The sequence below is a fragment of the Hylobates moloch genome, unplaced genomic scaffold (assembly GCF_009828535.3).
Source record: "Hylobates moloch isolate HMO894 unplaced genomic scaffold, HMol_V3 SCAFFOLD_12, whole genome shotgun sequence".
Taxonomy (NCBI): Eukaryota; Metazoa; Chordata; class Mammalia; order Primates; family Hylobatidae; genus Hylobates; species Hylobates moloch.
In genome coordinates, this window is record NW_026652287.1 from 600,394 (window position 1) to 617,425 (window position 17,032).

At 51.6% G+C, this 17,032-nt stretch overlaps 1 protein-coding gene across 2 annotated transcripts in view; it reads left to right on the forward strand.

Annotated features, from left to right (window-relative positions):
• POLE (DNA polymerase epsilon, catalytic subunit) overlaps positions 1-17,032 on the forward strand; it is a 59,502-nt gene that overhangs the window by 27,765 nt on the left and 14,705 nt on the right. For both annotated transcript variants that reach the window (XM_032168217.2, XM_058425171.1), the window contains exons 26-40: positions 394-608; positions 2,014-2,116; positions 2,556-2,636; positions 2,727-2,849; positions 6,395-6,607; positions 6,772-6,981; positions 7,215-7,358; positions 11,830-11,970; positions 12,245-12,398; positions 12,475-12,581; positions 12,809-12,985; positions 13,076-13,299; positions 13,426-13,646; positions 13,973-14,177; positions 16,576-16,749. In XM_032168217.2, coding sequence (XP_032024108.1) covers positions 394-608; positions 2,014-2,116; positions 2,556-2,636; positions 2,727-2,849; positions 6,395-6,607; positions 6,772-6,981; positions 7,215-7,358; positions 11,830-11,970; positions 12,245-12,398; positions 12,475-12,581; positions 12,809-12,985; positions 13,076-13,299; positions 13,426-13,646; positions 13,973-14,177; positions 16,576-16,749 — 2,492 coding nt within the window. The remainder of the gene's footprint in view (positions 1-393; positions 609-2,013; positions 2,117-2,555; positions 2,637-2,726; positions 2,850-6,394; positions 6,608-6,771; positions 6,982-7,214; positions 7,359-11,829; positions 11,971-12,244; positions 12,399-12,474; positions 12,582-12,808; positions 12,986-13,075; positions 13,300-13,425; positions 13,647-13,972; positions 14,178-16,575; positions 16,750-17,032) is intronic.

Consider the following 17,032-nt stretch of genomic DNA (forward strand, 5'->3'; position numbering starts at 1 on the left):
CTGGCTAACATGGCAAAACCCTTTCTCTACTAAAAATACAAAAATTAGCTGGATGTGATGGCACGTGTCTGTAATCCCAGCTACTTGGGAGGCTGAGGCACGAGAATCTCTTGAACCCAGGAGGGGAGGTTTTAGTGAGCTGAGATTGCACCACTGCACTCCAGCCTGGGTGACAGAACGAGACTCTGTCTCAAAAAAATAATAAAAGCTAAAGTTGTGTGTGTGTGTGTGTGTTTTAAAGTATTGCCACACAGGCATATGAGAGAGCTCTTGAAATTGCAGGCTTCTGCATCTCAGGCTAGAGAAGGGCATGGCTTAGAGGACCACAGTCCAGGGTGAGCCCAGACTCTGCCCCTTGATTTCTGCAGTGTTTTACCCATTGTCTTTCTCTAGGCAGCCAACATGCCTGACTCTGAGCTATTCGAGCTCATCTCTGAGAATCGTTCTATGTCTCGGAAACTGGAAGATTACGGGGAGCAGAAGTCTACATCCATCAGCACAGCAAAGCGCCTGGCCGAGTTCCTGGGAGACCAGATGGTCAAGGATGCAGGGCTGAGTTGCCGCTACATCATCTCCCGCAAGCCCGAGGGCTCCCCCGTCACGGAGAGGTGAGGGCTCCCCCCGTCACAGCGAGGTGAGGGCTGCCCCCGTCACGGAGAGGTGAGGGCTGCCCCCGTCACGGAGAGGTGAGGGCTCCCCCCGTCACGGAGAGGTGAGGGCTCCCCCCGTCACGGAGAGGTGAGGGCTCCCCCCGTCACGGAGAGGTAAGGGGTTCCCTACAGATTTGGGCTGTGTTTAACACCAAGTTTGGGGATGGCATAAGTGTCCATCAACCAGAAATGGATAATTGCCATTTTGTAGGGAATGAGATACACTATACCAGAGTTCAAAGGGTTGAATTGCAGCTACAGGTTACAGCACTGACAGTTTGAAACCATGCTGGAGAAAAAAGCAAAAATCAGGTTGAAGGAAGACCCTTATGCCTCCATGTATGTAAAACTTAAAAACATGGAAACTCCTCTTTTTTTTTTTTTTTTTTGGTGGTTATATACAAATAGGACCAGTACAAATGCCTGCATGGGGTTGATGAACACCAGAATAAGGGTTGTCTTTACTTCTGTGTGAGGAGGGGATAGGTTGGGGTCACACAGGGCTTCACTCTGATCGTCTCACACAGGAAGTCAAAGTGGCCAAGTGTTGAAGCTTGATGGAGCCAAGTGGATGCATAGTGTGCATGTCTTCTTTAGGTCTCCTTATGTTTGCAGTATTCACCACAGATGTTTCCTCCAGTGAAAGAGAAGCACTGACGGTTGCCAGTTGCTTTGCTAGTGACGTGAAAACAGGCTCATTCTTTCTAGAAAGCAGCCTGAGTCTTCTGTGTGTTACTCAGCGAGGAACATGTGGACATGGTTATGAACGTGCACGTTTGCCTATATGCATGCGCATGGTTACTCAGAAACGCAGACATGTTTACGTACACACACATGTCTTTGCCTATATGCATGCACGTGGTTACTCAGAAACGCAGACATGTTTACGTACACACACGTCTTTGCCTATACACATGCGCGTGGTTACTCAGAAACGCAGACATGTTTACGCACGCATGCGTTTATGTATATGCATGCACATGGTTATGCCGTGAGAAACATGTAGACATAGTTATGAACATGCACGTGTTTGCCTGTACGCATGCACGCGGTTACTCAGTGAGAAACACAGACATGTCTACGCACACGCATGCGTTTATATGCATGCACATGGTTACTCTGTGAGGAACATGTAGACATATTTACACACACACATGCATGTGTTTACACGTACACACACACGTGTTACTCCCCGAGGAACCTGTAGGCATGTTTGTGCATACATATGCACGCAGACGTATACATTGATGTTTGTGAACAGCTGTTACAAGTCCTTATTTCCATGTTCATTTGATAAGAGTTATGATCAGATTTTGGGTGATTTTCACTGTTACTGAGCTGTGTGCCTGTCTTCCTCACCCAGGGCCATCCCACTTGCCATTTTCCAAGCAGAGCCCACGGTGAGGAAGCACTTTCTCCGGAAATGGCTCAAGAGCTCTTCCCTTCAAGACTTTGATATTCGAGCAGTGAGTGCCAGTTGTGTTCTCTACTCTTAAAAGTTTACAAGGAAAGCTAGACAGAGCACAATATGTCTGAGTTGGATTCTGTTTTTTTGTCTGGCGTCTTCACTCTTGACTTCCTGCTTTCTGATAAGTAGTAGGTGAGCAACTAATAACCCTTTAGGGCAAAACTGAAAGCATGAAGTGCCTGGGGCTCTTTAGCTGTTCTATTGGATGGACTAAGGCCAGGGATGTTGGCTCAGCCACCTACTAGCTCTGTGATCTGGAGGAGTCAGTGAAGCTCCCTGCCTTGGTGTCCTCTGCTGTGCAATGGGCACCTTTCATCATAGAGTTTCTGAGAGGATTAAATAAGACACAGTGGTTAGCCCTGTGCTCAGCACAAAGTGAGCCCCACTCATGGCTGCTGCCACCTGCTGTTCTCTGTGCCCGTTTCCTGCACATGCAGATTCTGGATTGGGACTACTACATTGAGCGGCTGGGAAGCGCCATCCAGAAGATCATCACCATCCCTGCAGCCCTGCAGCAGGTAAGGGCGGGGTCAGTGGCACGGGCTGTGGGGCTAAAAACCGTGCAGTTAGACGAGGGTCTCTCTCTGATGGGTGTTGACCTCACACAGGTAAAGAACCCAGTGCCACGTGTCAAACACCCTGACTGGCTGCACAAAAAACTGCTGGAGAAGAATGATGTCTATAAGCAGAAGAAGATCAGTGAGCTCTTCACCCTGGAGGGCAGAAGACAGGTGACGGTGGGGCCCCGAGGCTGGGCTGGGCGGGATCCTCGTGACACACAGGACGCCAGGCTCCTTGCGCTGCTGAGTGTGCTGTAGTGAAGCTTCTGTTCAAGCATCGAAAGTGGACTTTTTCTGAAAACGTGCCCGTTGGCACTTTACTCTCTAACTCTGAGTTGTCACTCTTTTGTTAATAGGACACCATTGTGAGGCTCAGGTGAGGGTGAGGAACTGTCTCCTTATGTGAAAATATTAGGGTGCACTACTTAGACTCAGGGCCTTGGGCAAATCACTGTCTCTTGAAGCCCCAGTTTTCTGAATGTGAAATGAATATCTTCCCTTCTGGAAACACTTAGAAACACAGGACACAGTGTAATAAAAGGTACAGTGAAAGTCAGAAGAGCAAAAGGAAAATTCTTAAATGCTGAAAATTAAAAGTAAGCTATAAATAAGAGCAGTATACAAACTCACATGACAAGAAAAAGGTTCTTTGGCCAGGTGCGGTGGCTCACGCCTGTAATCCCAGCACTTTGGGAGGCCTAGGTGGGCAGACATTTCCGGACTTCCTTTGGAAGTCCAAGGAAGGAGGATCAGTTGAGCCCAGAAGTTCCAGATCAGCCTGGGCAGCATAGGGAGGTCTCGTCTCTACAAAAAAAATCTGGCACAACAAAATTAGGCATGGTTGTGCGTGCCTGTAGTCCCAGCTACTTGGGAGGCTGAGGTGGGAGGATCACTTGAGCCTGGAAGGTTGAGGCTGCAGTGAACCAAGATGACCACTGCACTCCAGCCTAGGTGACAGAGCGAGACCCCTGTGTCTTTAAAAAAAAAAAGGAAACTAAAATCTTTGGTAAACAACTCAGGAAACTATGATGCTGGGGTGGGAAGGTGGGAAGGGCTTTTTTTTTTTGAGACGGAGTCTCGCTCTCTCACCCAGGCTGGAGTGCAGTGGAGTGATGTCGGCTCGCTGCAGACTCCGCCTCGTAGGTTCACGCCATTCTCCTGCCTCAGCCTCTCCAAGTAGCTGGGACTACAGGCACCTGCTACCACGCCCGGCTAATTTTTTGTATTTTTAGTAGAGATGGGGTTTCATCGTGGTCTCGATCTCCTGACCTCGTGATCCGCCCGCCTCGGCCTCCCAAAGTGCTGGGATTACAAGTGTGAGCCACCGTGCCCGGCCAGGAAGGGCTTTTTTAAGGCACATGTGAAAAACATCACAAAGAGAAAGAGTGATCAATTAATTAAAAGTTAAATCTTGTGTAGTCTGTGACAAGAAAGGCAGAATGTTGATAATTGTTGACACTGGTGATAAGAACGTGGGAGCTCATTACTGTGCTTTCGTATATGTTTGAAAACTTTCCTGATAGGAAGTCAACACACCCAAACTTATATGTAGCACAGAAGTCACCATGAAACAAAGGCCTGAGTTACATTTTGAAGATGTTTAGAATGTACAAAAGTTAGAAATGGCTCATAAATGTGTGTTAGCTATCTATTGCTGCATAGCAAATAACCCCAAAACTTAGCAACTTAAATGCACTCGTGTATCCGAGGGCTCCACTGGAGAAGGAGCCACTTCCGAGCTCCCTCCCATGGGCATGGCAGGGCTCAGTTCCTCCTCGGCCTTTGTCTGGACATTATCCTTAGTCCCCTGCTCCATGGCGCTCTTCACAGGACATCTCACAGCATGGCACTGGCCTTTTGAGAGAGTGCCAGCCAGGCAGAAGCCACGGTGTTTTATAGCTGCTCTCAGGAGTGGCATTCCATGACTTTTGCTGGAATCTGTTCATTACGGGCAAGTCACTGGGTCCCACCCCCACTCAGGGAAGGAGTCACACAGGGTGTGAGCACAAGGAAGTGGGGGTCGTTGGGCCATTTTGGGAGCTGCCTGCACAGGGCCAAGAAGATGTTCAGCCTTACTATTGATGAGGTAAATGCAGCATGATGTATTTAGATAGCAGGTCACACTGAAGGCAAGTGAGTGTGGCGGCATCAAGTATCAAGACTGTGGGAAGTAGGAAATCCCTGGTGCTAGAGGTGGAGGTGGTTGTTCTCCGGGACCAGGCAACACATACAGAGATGGTCATTGAGTCGCAGTTTGTAGTTTTGAAAAAGTAGGCGCTTGTCATTCTTCATTTGCAAAGTCATGGGTAGGTAGGCTGATGTGTTTGTGTGATGGAACATTTCACATCAGTTACAATGAACGAACCATATGTACGTGTTTCACCTGGTGTCAGTCTCAAAAATACATGGCTGAGTAAAGAAACAAGTTGCAGGGCCAGGCATGTGGCTCACGCCTGTAATCCCAGCACTTTGGGAGGCTGAGGTGGGTGGATCACTTGAGGTCAGGAGTTCGAGACCAGCCTGGCCAACATGTGAAACCCCATCTTTTTACTAAAAATACAACAAAAAATTAGCCGGGCTTGGTGGCAGGTGCCTGTAATCCTAGCTTCTTGGGAGGCTGAGGCAGGAGAATTGCTTGAACCCAGGAGGCGAGGTTGCAGTGAGATGAGATCGCGCCATTGCGCTCCAGCCTGGACAACAGAGTGAGATTGTGTCTCAAAAAAAAAAAAAAAAGGAAACAAGTTGCAGTCATATGTGTCCCACATGTTACTATTTAGGTTAAAACTTAACAGCTGTGGCATGTGTCTGTAGACATGTGGTAAAAATTTAAAGGTATGTGGGGGCAGACAGAAGAGGGCTGTACCCATTATTTGCAATATTTTCTTTCTTATAAAAAGCATTCTGGAGCAAACATGGCAAAATGCAAAGATTTACTTGTTGGTAGTCTTGAGTGACATTTTATTTTTCGGTTTGATCTTTTCACTTTTTTTGAAAGAGGGTCTCACCCTGTTGCCCAGGCTGGAATGCAGTGGCGCAACCTTGGCTCACTGCAACCCCCACCTCCTAGGCTCAAGTGATCCTTCCACCTCAGCCTCCCAAGTAGCTGGGACCACAGGCGCACACAACCACACCCAGCTAATTTTTCTATTTTCTGTAGAGACGGGGTTTCACCGTGTTGGCCAGGCTAGTCTCAAACTTCTGGGCTCAAGTGATCCGCCCACCTCAGCCTCTCAAAGTGCTGGGATGACAGGCGTGAGCCACCACACCCGGCCTTCACTATTAAAAGTTCAGTAAACTTGTATAAACGAACATGCCATTTCAGGTGATATACTTATGTTAGATTTCGAGAAGTAGAATTTGTGGGGATGAGATCCTAAGATTTTTGTTTGCTTGTTTTTATGAGGCAAGGTCTCACTCTTGCCCAGGCTGGAGTTCAGTGGTGTGATCATAGCTTGCCGCAGCCTCCAACTCCTGGGTTCAAGTGATCCTCCTGCCTCAGCCTACCAAGTAGCTGGGACTACAGGCGCACTACCACGCCCGGCTAATTTGTAATATATTTTGTAGAGACAGGGTCTTGCTGTTACCCAGGCTGGTCTCAAACTCCTGGCCCCAAGCAATTCTCCTGTCTTGGCCTCCCAAAGTGCTGGGATTCCAGGCATGAGCCACCCTGCCCAGCCCGAGATCCTGAGATTTAAGGCTTCACTGGGTCTTTCCAGGTCACGATGGCCGAGGCCGCAGAAGACAGTCCGAGGCCAAGTGCTCCCGACATGGAGGACTTCGGCCTCGTGAAGCTGCCTCACCCAGCAGCCCCTGTCACTGTGAAGAGGAAGCGAGTTCTTTGGGAGAGTCAGGAGGAGTCCCAGGACCTCACGCCGACTGTGCCCTGGCAGGAAATCTTGGGGCAGCCTCCCGCCCTGGGAACCACCCAGGTAAGGCACACAGCTGTGACACTGTCTGTCTCTGAGGGGTCTGTTGCACAGCCCAGGGAGCCCGAGATGCGTCCTGACCCCTAGGGAGGCTGCTTGTGAGAAAGTCATGGCGGACATTCCCATCTCACCACTTGCACATTGGCTGTGCTCACCATCCATCCCAGGAGGAGTGGCTTGTCTGGCTCTGGTTCCACAAGAAGAAGTGGCAGCTGCAGGCCCGGCAGCGCCTCGCCCGCAGGAAGAGGCAGCGTCTGGAGTCGGCAGAGGGTGTGCTGAGGCCCGCGGCCATCCGGGATGGTCCTGCCACGGGGCTGGGGAGCTTCTTGCGAAGAACTGCCCGCAGCATCCTGGACCTTCCGTGGCAGATTGTGCAGGTGTAGACCTTGATCCAAGGGGAGGGCAGTGACTCTGCTGATGGCCCAGGGATGGGGTGTCCAGCTGGGCCCTGAGGTCTGGGATGGGAGGGTTAGAGTGGGCCTGGAGTTTCCTGCCCATTGTAGGGAGGCCTAAGGCCCTGTGCTAGGAGCTGGAAGCTACCTGGGAGGTGGCCCCGTCTGTGGGTTCCGGTGTGTCCTGTGACATGCTGTATGTCCGTGTGGCCTTTCAGATCAGCGAGACCAGCCAGGCCGGCCTGTTCAGGCTGTGGGCGCTCATTGGCAATGACTTGCATTGCATCAGGCTGAGCATCCCCCGTGTGTTCTACGTGAACCAGCGAGTGGCTAAAGCGGAGGAGGGTGCTTCGTATCGCAAGGTAGGGAGGCAGCTAATGCTGCCTCTGCAGTCATCTGGGCAGCCTGAGGTGGCTTTCCCGTGATCTAGCGTGGCCTCAAGCCTCCACCTCCTCAGTACCTTATGGGGATGTTGTAGGAAGTCCTCAAAACAATGTGTGTGAGCACTGAGCACAGAGCCTGGGGCAGAGCGAGTGCCGGGAATGGAGCTGCTGGTGCCCTTGTCACTATGAGTTTGTCTGCCCACGAGGTCCATGTTGTGGGGACAAACCGAGTGGCATTGGTTAGAGGTTGTGAACTCTGTCTCCATAGGCTCTTTGGTTGTTAACAGCTTTATTGGGATGTAAAGTTACACACCATCCAACTCACCCATTTAAAGTGCAGAATTCAATGGCTTTTAGTGGCATGACTATTGCCAGTCAATGTTGACATTTTCTTGTTTCTTTTTTTTAAATTTTACTTTGATTTCCGGGATCCATGTGCAGAGAGTGCAGGTTTGTTACATAAATAAGCACATGCCATGGTGGTTTGCTGCACCCATCACCCTGTCACCTGGGCATTAGGCCCCACATGCATTAGCTGTTTATCCTGATATTCCCCCTCCCCTCGCCCCCCCATTCGGATATTTTCGTCACTCCGAAAAGAAACCCGGCATCCTTCACCTGTCACCATCCTCCCCCAGCCCTCAGTAGCCACTGATCCACTTCCTGTCTCTGGGTTTGCCTGTTTGGGCATTTGATGTAAATGGAACCCTACAGTAGTAGGTGGGTCTTTGTGCTGGGCTTCTTCCACCTGCAGAAACTGCAAAGGTTTTCATGTGGCCATGAGTGCACTGAGGCTCTTAGATGGCATCTCCGCCCGAACTCCCCGTTGTTAATGTGTTGGCTCAGCACATTTCTTGACTGGATGCTGTGAATCACGTAAGAAGTGACATGTAGTTGGGGAGGTGAGGTGTGCATATTTGTACCTACACGAGGTTTTCTGGAGAAGGTGAAACTCGATTCCAGCCAGGTGATTCAGTAGAATGTGCATATAGAAAGTAGACACAGAGCCAGGTGTGGTGGTTCACACCCGTAATCCCAGCACTTTGGGAGACCGAGGTGGGCGGATAAAAAAGGAAAGCAGACGCAGAGGCATCGAGACCACAGAGAACAGGTGGGACTGTGGGATTTCTACACCTTCCTTTAGATGCGTGGTGCTGTGGTGCTGTGGCCGTGTAGCAGTGCCCTAACTTGTGGGATGTTTCCCTTTATGACTGTCAGGTCATCTCTGGAGGGAGGTTCTGGCGCTGTGTGAATATTCTGTCCTCAACGTTTGGCTGGATGGTGTCAGCATCTGTGTCTCATGGGGTCCACGAGGCTCCAAGATGATGTCTTCTGATTCTGTTCCCCTGTGTATTAGCTGTTTCCTTGATAACAAAGAGCTTTGTGCAGATCAAGTAGAAATGAACTCTAGTTTATTCCTTAAAAAGCAAGATACGAGAGGTATAATATGCTGAGGGTTTTTTTTTTTTAAGCAAGATAAATGCTTTTTCCCTTTAAATTATTTTTTAATTTTCAAGGTAGGGCATGGCAAATGGGTTTATTCCTTTCACTTTTCCTCTCTTTTTAAAGTATTACTATGGAGTAGTGGATTTTTGTTTAACTTTGTTGTTTCTGTTTTTGAGAAGGTCTCTCACTCCATCACCTAGGCTGGAGTGCGGTGGCATGATCTTGCCTCACTGCAGCCTTGTGCTCTTGGACTCAAGCAATCCTCCTGCCTCAGTGTTTGATGTTTTAATGTCAACTGTAGCCAAATCCTGCCCAACACACACGCGTTAGGTATGTTAAGGAACATGGTAGGCCCTCACTTTATGGGTTGATAGGTCCTTAGAAACTGCAATTTTAAGTGAAATGACTAAGTAAAATGATGTAAAATGAAACAGATTTTTTTTTCTTCTCTGAAACGATAATGAAACTGTTGGCCAGGCGCAGTGGTGCATGCCTGTAATCCCAGCAATTTGGGAGGCTGAGGCTGGTGGATTGCTTGAGCTCAGGCATTCGAGACCAGCCTGGGCAACATGGCAAAACCCCTTCTCTACAGAGTTTTTTTTTTTTACTTATTTATTTTTATTTGTTTGTTTGTTTGTTTTGAGATGGAGTTTCTCTCTTGTTGCCCAGGCTGGAGTACAGTGGCGCATCTCAGCTCACCGCAACCTCCGCCTCCGCCTCCGCCTCCTGGGTTCAGGAAATTCTCCTGTCTCAGCCTCCCGAGTAGCTGGGATTACAGGCACGCACCACCACGCCCAGCTAATTTTGTATTTTTTAGTAGAGATGGGGTTTCTCCGTGTTGGTTAGGCTGGTCTCGAACTCCCGACCTCAGGTGATCCACCCACCTCGGCCTCCCAAAGTGCTGGGATTACAGGTTGAACCACGGCGCCCGGCCGCAGAATTTTTTTTTTTTTTTTTTAAAGGAAGAAAGAACATTGAACAAAATGATGTTATTTGAGGACCTGCTATACATCACTTCACCATCGCAGTTTCCAAGAATCCATTGATATTAAGTGAGAACTTACTGTTATTTCCATATAGTTAAGTGCAGATTTTTAAATGTGCAGTTGATTGGGTTTTTGTACACATGACTATGCCTGTGTCACCCACACCCCCACCCAGGTGCAGAATGTTTCCATCACCCCGGAGGGTGCTCTTGTCCCCCCCATGCAATCTTCTGCTGGCCTGATTTCTGTATTTCTATAACTGTGTGCATGTGACTTTCTAGAACTTCATATTAATGGAGCCAGACAGTAGACTCTTTGGTGGTCAATATCTTTTTGAGACTCAAATTATCCCAAATTGGGCTGGCCAGATCCCTTCAAGCTGGCACCTGAGTCCTTTTGACATGCCCTGTTGGTGTTTGAAAACTTCCTTGCTTTCTGGCCACTAAGAGAGGCCAGGCTCACCTTGAACTTCCAGACATGGAATTAGCTGTTCCTCTAAAGAGCCTGAGCCTCGTTGGGAGGTTATGTTGAGAAACCAAGCCAAGCGCTCAAGGGGTATCATTTCATCTAGATTCCTTCAGTGAAAGCCAGGAAATATATACATTTTTAAAAATACAATTACACTAATTGTTCCAGTTCCTATTTACCAGAACATAATTTTTCATTTCTTTGATTTTTGTGTGTGTGTGTGTGTCGGTCTAATTTCATGTTACTGGAAAAATCTAACCCTGCTGGTTCTCTTCTCGCTTGAGAATTATTCAGATTTTCCTGGTTGTTGTTATGCCAAGAAACGCTTTATTGCAACCTGGACATTTTACATATTTGAGACTTTGGGTACTTTTAAAAATCCTTTAGAGTGTCAGTTTTTTTTGTTTGTTTGTTTTAGCAACAACCAACCCGGTTAATTCCAGTGCCCAAGCTCTGCCTTGCCTCTTTGTGCAAAGCTTCCAATGTCAGCTCAACCTCCAGAGCCTCTGCTGCGTTGTTTTGGGTCACCTGTGCAAGTGCAGCTCGTAGTGAGCCTGGGACTTGTGCTGCTGGTTCATGCATGAAGCTAGGGTGCCCCTCTCCAGCTCTCCTCTCCAGGATTCCCCCAGCCCCCCACACATGAAGCCAGGGTGCCCCCTCTCTAGCTCTCCCAGACCCCTCCAGGACCCCACACAGGGAGCTAGGGTGCCCCCTCTCCATCTCTCCCAGACCCCCCCAGGACCCCATTCACGAAAGTAGGGTGCCCCCTCTCCAGCTCTCCCAGACCCCCCCAGGACCCCATTCATGAAGCTAGGGTGCCCCCTCTCCAGCTCTCCCAGACCCCCCCAGGATCCCATGCACACTTTCTGGCTCCCCCAGAGGCTCTCTTTCAGTTCTGACTAGGAAAATGTGATTTCTCTCAGTTTTTGCCATCTACACCCTCAGGTTAAACCCATGAGAGAATGGAGGAAGATGAACTGGGGACCTCCCCAGACCAGTGTTGACTGCTGTATTCTGAGAGCTCTTGTCTATTCTCAGAGGCTGCAGGTTGCTTTTCAAAATTGTGTCCAGAGGCCAGGCATGGTGGTTCACACCTGCAGTTCCAGCGATTCGGGAGGCTGAAGTGGGAGGATCACTTGAGCCCAGGAGTTTGAGACCAGCCTGGGCCTCATAGTGGGACCCTCCTTTCTACAAAAAAACAAAAAAGCCATCCGTGGTGGTGTGTTCCTCATCCCAGCTACTCAGGAGGCTGAGGCTGGAGGACTGCTTGAGCCCAGTAGTTGGAGGCTGCAGTGAGCTGTGATCACACTGCTGCACTCCAGCCTGGGCAACAGAGTGAGACCCTGTCTGTAAAAAATAAATAAATAACATAAAAATTACGTCCAGAGTTTTTAGTTGTAATCATTGAGAGAGGTGGACTGTGGCGTGGTGGGTGTACCCCATCGTTAGGCACTGGAAGTCCTAGGACTCTGAACAGTGTGTGCTTGTGTGTGCACCACAGACATTACCACCTACGCCTGGTGACAAGATCATCATCATATTCTCGCCAGGTAAATCGGGTCCTTCCTCGCTCCAACATGGTCTACAATCTCTATGAGTATTCAGTGCCAGAGGACATGTACCAGGAACACATCAACGAGATCAACGCTGAGCTGTCAGCGCCAGACATCGAGGGCGTATATGAGACTCAGGTGACTCCCCAGCCACCCTCGACTGGACTGGGGGAGGCTCCAGTAGGGTGGTATAGAGGAAAGAAACCCACCCAGGGTGTGGGCTGGGGAACAGCAGTGATTGTGGACTCGTTCCCACAGGTGAGGTGAATGTCAGCAGTGTGTCTGCCAAGAGTGGCCTGTGGGCAGTGGGCCGGGCAGCTGCAGGGGCACAGCCACATCCCAGGCAGAAGTCACATGGGCAGCCAGAGCACCCCATCCAGCCCTTGCCAGCCTGTCTGCCTGATTCTTCCAGGTTCCGTTACTGTTCCGGGCCCTGGTGCACCTGGGCTGTGTGTGTGTGGTCAATAAACAGCTGGTGAGGCACCTTTCGGGCTGGGAAGCAGAGACCTTTGCTCTTGAGCACCTGGAGATGCGCTCTCTGGCCCAGTTCAGCTACCTGGAACCAGGTATGGCCTGCATCAGCCGCCCACCATGTGCCTGCCTCCCACACATCTGGGGTGACGGTCTTGTTTCCTTCTCCAGGGAGTATCCGCCATATCTACTTGTACCACCACGCACAGGGCCACAAAGCGCTCTTCGGGATCTTCATCCTCTCACAGCGCAGGGCATCCGTCTTTGTGCTGGACACTGTGAGTCATGGGCCCTCCATGGCAGCACGTTGGCTGGGGCAGGGTTTGGGGAAGGAGGACATCTCCCAGGGTGCCCAGGCCCTCCAGGTCTTGTCCTCAAGGGCCTTTGCCCATGAGTGCTTGTCGTGATTGAACTGGCAGTGCCATGGCAGTGATGGAGTCTGCCCCAGGGCTGCCCCCACTTCCTCCCACGCAGGGTGAAGCTGACGTGGCCTGCATTTGTCTAGGTGCGCAGCAACCAGATGCCCAGCCTTGGCGCCCTGTACTCAGCAGAGCACAGCCTCCTCCTGGAGAAGGTGGGCCCTGAGCTCCTGCCACCCCCGAAACACACCTTCGAAGTTCGGGCAGAAACTGACCTGAAGACCATCTGCAGAGCCATCCAACGATTCCTGCTCGCCTACAAGGTGATAATGGTTGGGGTCTTGCTGTGTGAGCCCCCTCTCCTTTGAGGCTGGGTCCACCCGGGTCTTTTCTTCCATTTTGCCTTGACTCAGGAGGAGCGCCGGGGGCCCACACTCATCGCTGTTCAGTCCACCTGGGAGCTGAAGAGGCTGGCCAGTGAGATTCCCGTCTTGGAGGAATTCCCACTGGTGCCTATCTGTGTGGCCGACAAGATCAACTATGGGGTCCTGGACTGGCAGCGCCATGGAGCCCGGCGCATGATCCGGCACTACCTCAACCTGGACACCTGCTTGTCGCAGGCCTTCGAGATGAGCAGGTGAGCGCAGCACTGTCGTTGTGGGCCAGTGGTCCCCAAGCAGAGCCGACCTCAGTGGTCTCTGTGACCCGGCGATGTGCCCCGGCGCCAACCTGTGCCCCAGTGCTGACCTGTGCCCCGGTGCAGGTACTTTCACATTCCCATCGGGAACCTGCCAGAGGACATCTCCACATTCGGCTCCGACCTCTTCTTTGCCCGCCACCTCCAGCGCCACAACCACCTGCTCTGGCTGTCCCCTACGGCCCGCCCTGACCTGGGTGGAAAGGAGGCTGATGACAACTGTCTTGTCATGGAGTTCGATGACCAAGCCACTGTTGAGATCAACAGTTCAGGCTGTTACTCCACAGGTAAGTGGGCGGGAGGACGAGGCCCACAAGACCTGGCTGGTGTTTCTGCCATTCTGTGACATCTTCTCAAGGCGAGAGTTCCCGAGGATGGGCTCAGAGCTCGACCGCACAGGTCAGAGCTGAGGCTGTAGGAGACGGTCCTGGGGTCAAGGTCCAGGTGGGGCCTTCTGTGCCCTCGGGAATCTGAATAGCCTGGCAGGTGTGAGGATGGGTGTGGGCAGGTCTGATGCTGGTTCTGGAGGTGGTGGTGGCTGGAGTCAGGCCCGGGGGGCTGGTGGTGCTAGAGCTGGCAGGATGCTGGCTGAGCATGGCGTCTTCCTGTGCAGTGTGTGTGGAGCTGGACCTTCAGAACCTGGCCGTCAACACCATTCTCCAGTCTCACCATGTCAACGACATGGAGGGGGCCGACAGTATGGGGATCAGCTTCGACGTGATCCAGCAGGCCTCCCTAGAGGACATGATCACGGGTGGTCAGGCTGCCAGTGCCCCGGCCAGCTACGATGAGACAGCCCTGTGCTCTAACACCTTCAGGTGCCACCCTCTCTGGGAAGGAGTGTTACTAATAGAAGGGTCTTATCCTTTGCCCTTAATTTGGAAAGCTAAGGTCTAAGACAGGGTCCAGGGTCCAATGGGCTTCCCTTAGTCTTAATGGCAGAGCCATAGACCACTGTGTGGCAAGTTTCCCATCTTCAGTCTGTTGTCTTTACCACTGTGTGGGTCCAGCCTGGTCCCTGGCGACTGTACCATGTGCTGCCTCTGAGCTCCCTGTGGCCAGAGGTACTTCACACAAAGAGCCTTTCTAACCAGGGCCACTTTTCAATGTGACCAAAGGTACATCATAGGGATCTCCAGCCAGCTGCACTGAGTATGATGCATGAGGCATCAGCACTTAGGTGTCAGGAGCCGTCGGTCTGCTGCAGAGGGTGTGGTTGAGGGTCAGGAACCATCGGTCTGCTGCGGAGAGCATGGTTGAGGGCAGCTACTCGCAGTCCCCACCAGCGGTGGTTCATCCCAGGGAACGCTTGCTGTGTACCAGGAGGTGGGCCGAGCACTTCGCATTCTGCCTCTGTCCCCACATCAGCCCAGGGACGGGAGCGGTTATTGTCTGTTTTTCAGATGAGGAAACTGAGGTCAGAGGGGCTGCCTTTGTGGTCATACCACAAATGAATGGAAGGGTTGGCGCTCAAAAACAAGTCTTTGTAATTCCAGAGCCTGTACTCAGCCGTAGTTTTAATGACTCCACACAAAAGGGGAGAGGGAGCATGCCAGGACTGGTGGAAAGAGGCAGGGAGAGGACTGGTGGAAAGAGGCAGGGGGACTGGTGGAAAGAGGCAGGGAGAGGACTGGTGGAAAGAGGCAGGGGGGCAGTTGGGAGCCAGGAGCAGGGTCTTGGCAGAGAGACAGTAGCCCAGGCCTGAAAGGTGCAAGGAGTCCAACGGCAGATCCCCAAACTGCCGCTCTGGAGAGTGTGGGGTTTGCCGAATTGTTGAAGAGTTAGTGATGAAAGGGAGTTTTAGGAATGGGACTCGGATCTCTGTAGGTTCTCTTGTAACATTCTGTTCTTGACCCCATTGAAGTTCCCGCTTCTTCAGTACGGTGACGTGCAGTTTTGGAATCCTTTAGCTGAATTGGGGTTCCAGTACCAGAGCAGCTGACATCTCTGCCCCACGGGAAGTGAAGGGGGCCAGACGGGGCGTGTACAGTGCACTGGCCAATGCCTAGCTGTCTGGCCTGTGACCACGGCCCTCCACCACGGGAAACTTGTTTACACTGGCACACGCCCTTGTGGCTTTTGTGTGACCTGTGTCTAGGTCCCTCCTGCCTGACCGTTGCTTCGGTGTAGGGGCCCAGCCTTGTGTTCCCCGTAGCATTGTAGGGAAGACCCAGCCCAGGGCAGCCCCTGCCTCTCAGAGGGAAGGCACAAAATCAGTCACCACCGCAATAGGGAACAAGTGCAAAGATGTGTTCCTTACAGCTCCTGGGCGGGGAGGGTGCCGTGAGTAGGGAGGCCATCCTCCATCCCTGGGTCCTGCAAGGCAGGACTGAAGAGTCAGACAGGGAGAGTGCCCAGGGCAGCTAGCCATGTGAGGGAATGAGGTGTAGGCATGTGTTAGTTCACGGGCAAGCGCCTGAATGGTCCATTTAAAGGAAGTGGCGGGAAGACAGGGCCCAGCCTGCTAGGCGGGAGAGAGGCCTCTAAGTTCTTGTCTCTGACCAGCTGAGGCCATGTAGGTATGGTGATGTTTTGCTTTCTTTTGTTTTTGTTTTTTGAGACAGTCTCACTCTGTCACCCAGGCTGGAGTGCAGTGGCGCCATCTCGGGTCACTGCAACCTCCACCTCCCGGGTTCAAGCGATTCTCCTGCCTCAGCCTCCCGAGTAGCTGGGATTACAGGCATGCACCAGCCCAGCTAATTTTTGTATTTTTAATAGAAACGGGGTTTCACCATGTTGGCCAAGTTGGTCTCAAACTCTTGACCTCAGGTGATCCACCTGCCAGGGCCTCCCAAAGTGCTGGGATTACAGGCGTGAGCCACTGCATCCAGCCTAGTGTGGTGTTCTGATGTCTAGGCAGTGGCTTTGCTGTGTCCTTCCTTTCAGGGTCCCTGGCCCGTCACACACTTGCTGCCTTGTACTGTGCTGCCCTCCCATCCTGCTTCAGAACACACAGAGTTTAGGTTATGTTGAGGGATGTGGTGAAGCCTGAACTAGTTTAAGGAATGAAATGGAAAGAAACAGATGAGGCATGAGGGTGAAGGGATGGAATTTGGACAGTGACTTAAGGTGGGGACAGTGAGAAGGGGAGGCGACAGTGACGAATTTGGACCCAGCCATGTAGGGAAAACCTGTGCCCGTTTCAGTTGGAGCATCCCATGTGGCAGCAGCGTGGGAGGCTGAGGGTACAAGGGTGTCCTGCACCTTCTCTTTCAGGATCCTGAAGAGCATGGTCGTGGGCTGGGTGAAGGAGATCACCCAGTACCACAACATCTACGCAGACAACCAGGTGATGCACTTCTACCGCTGGCTTCGGTCGCCATCCTCTCTGCTTCATGACCCCGCCCTGCACCGCACACTCCACAACATGATGAAGAAGCTCTTCCTGCAGTGAGTGCTCCTCCTCCCTGGGCTGTCCACCGCGTCCTCAGCTGGGCTGGTCCCTTACTCCCCAGAACCAGAGACGTGGCCAGCCAGTGCCTCTGGGATAAGTAGTCTATTTCTGAGTTTGTGGAGCATAACAATCCAGAGGATCCTAGAGAAACACGCAGCTGCTGCTGCAGCGTCGCTTGCACATCCTGCAGAGAACACTAGGTGGCACCTCCTCTCCTGCCCCTTTCCTGCACAAAGTCATGCTACACATTGTATTGCTGTGTGCCTTGTTGTTTTAGTG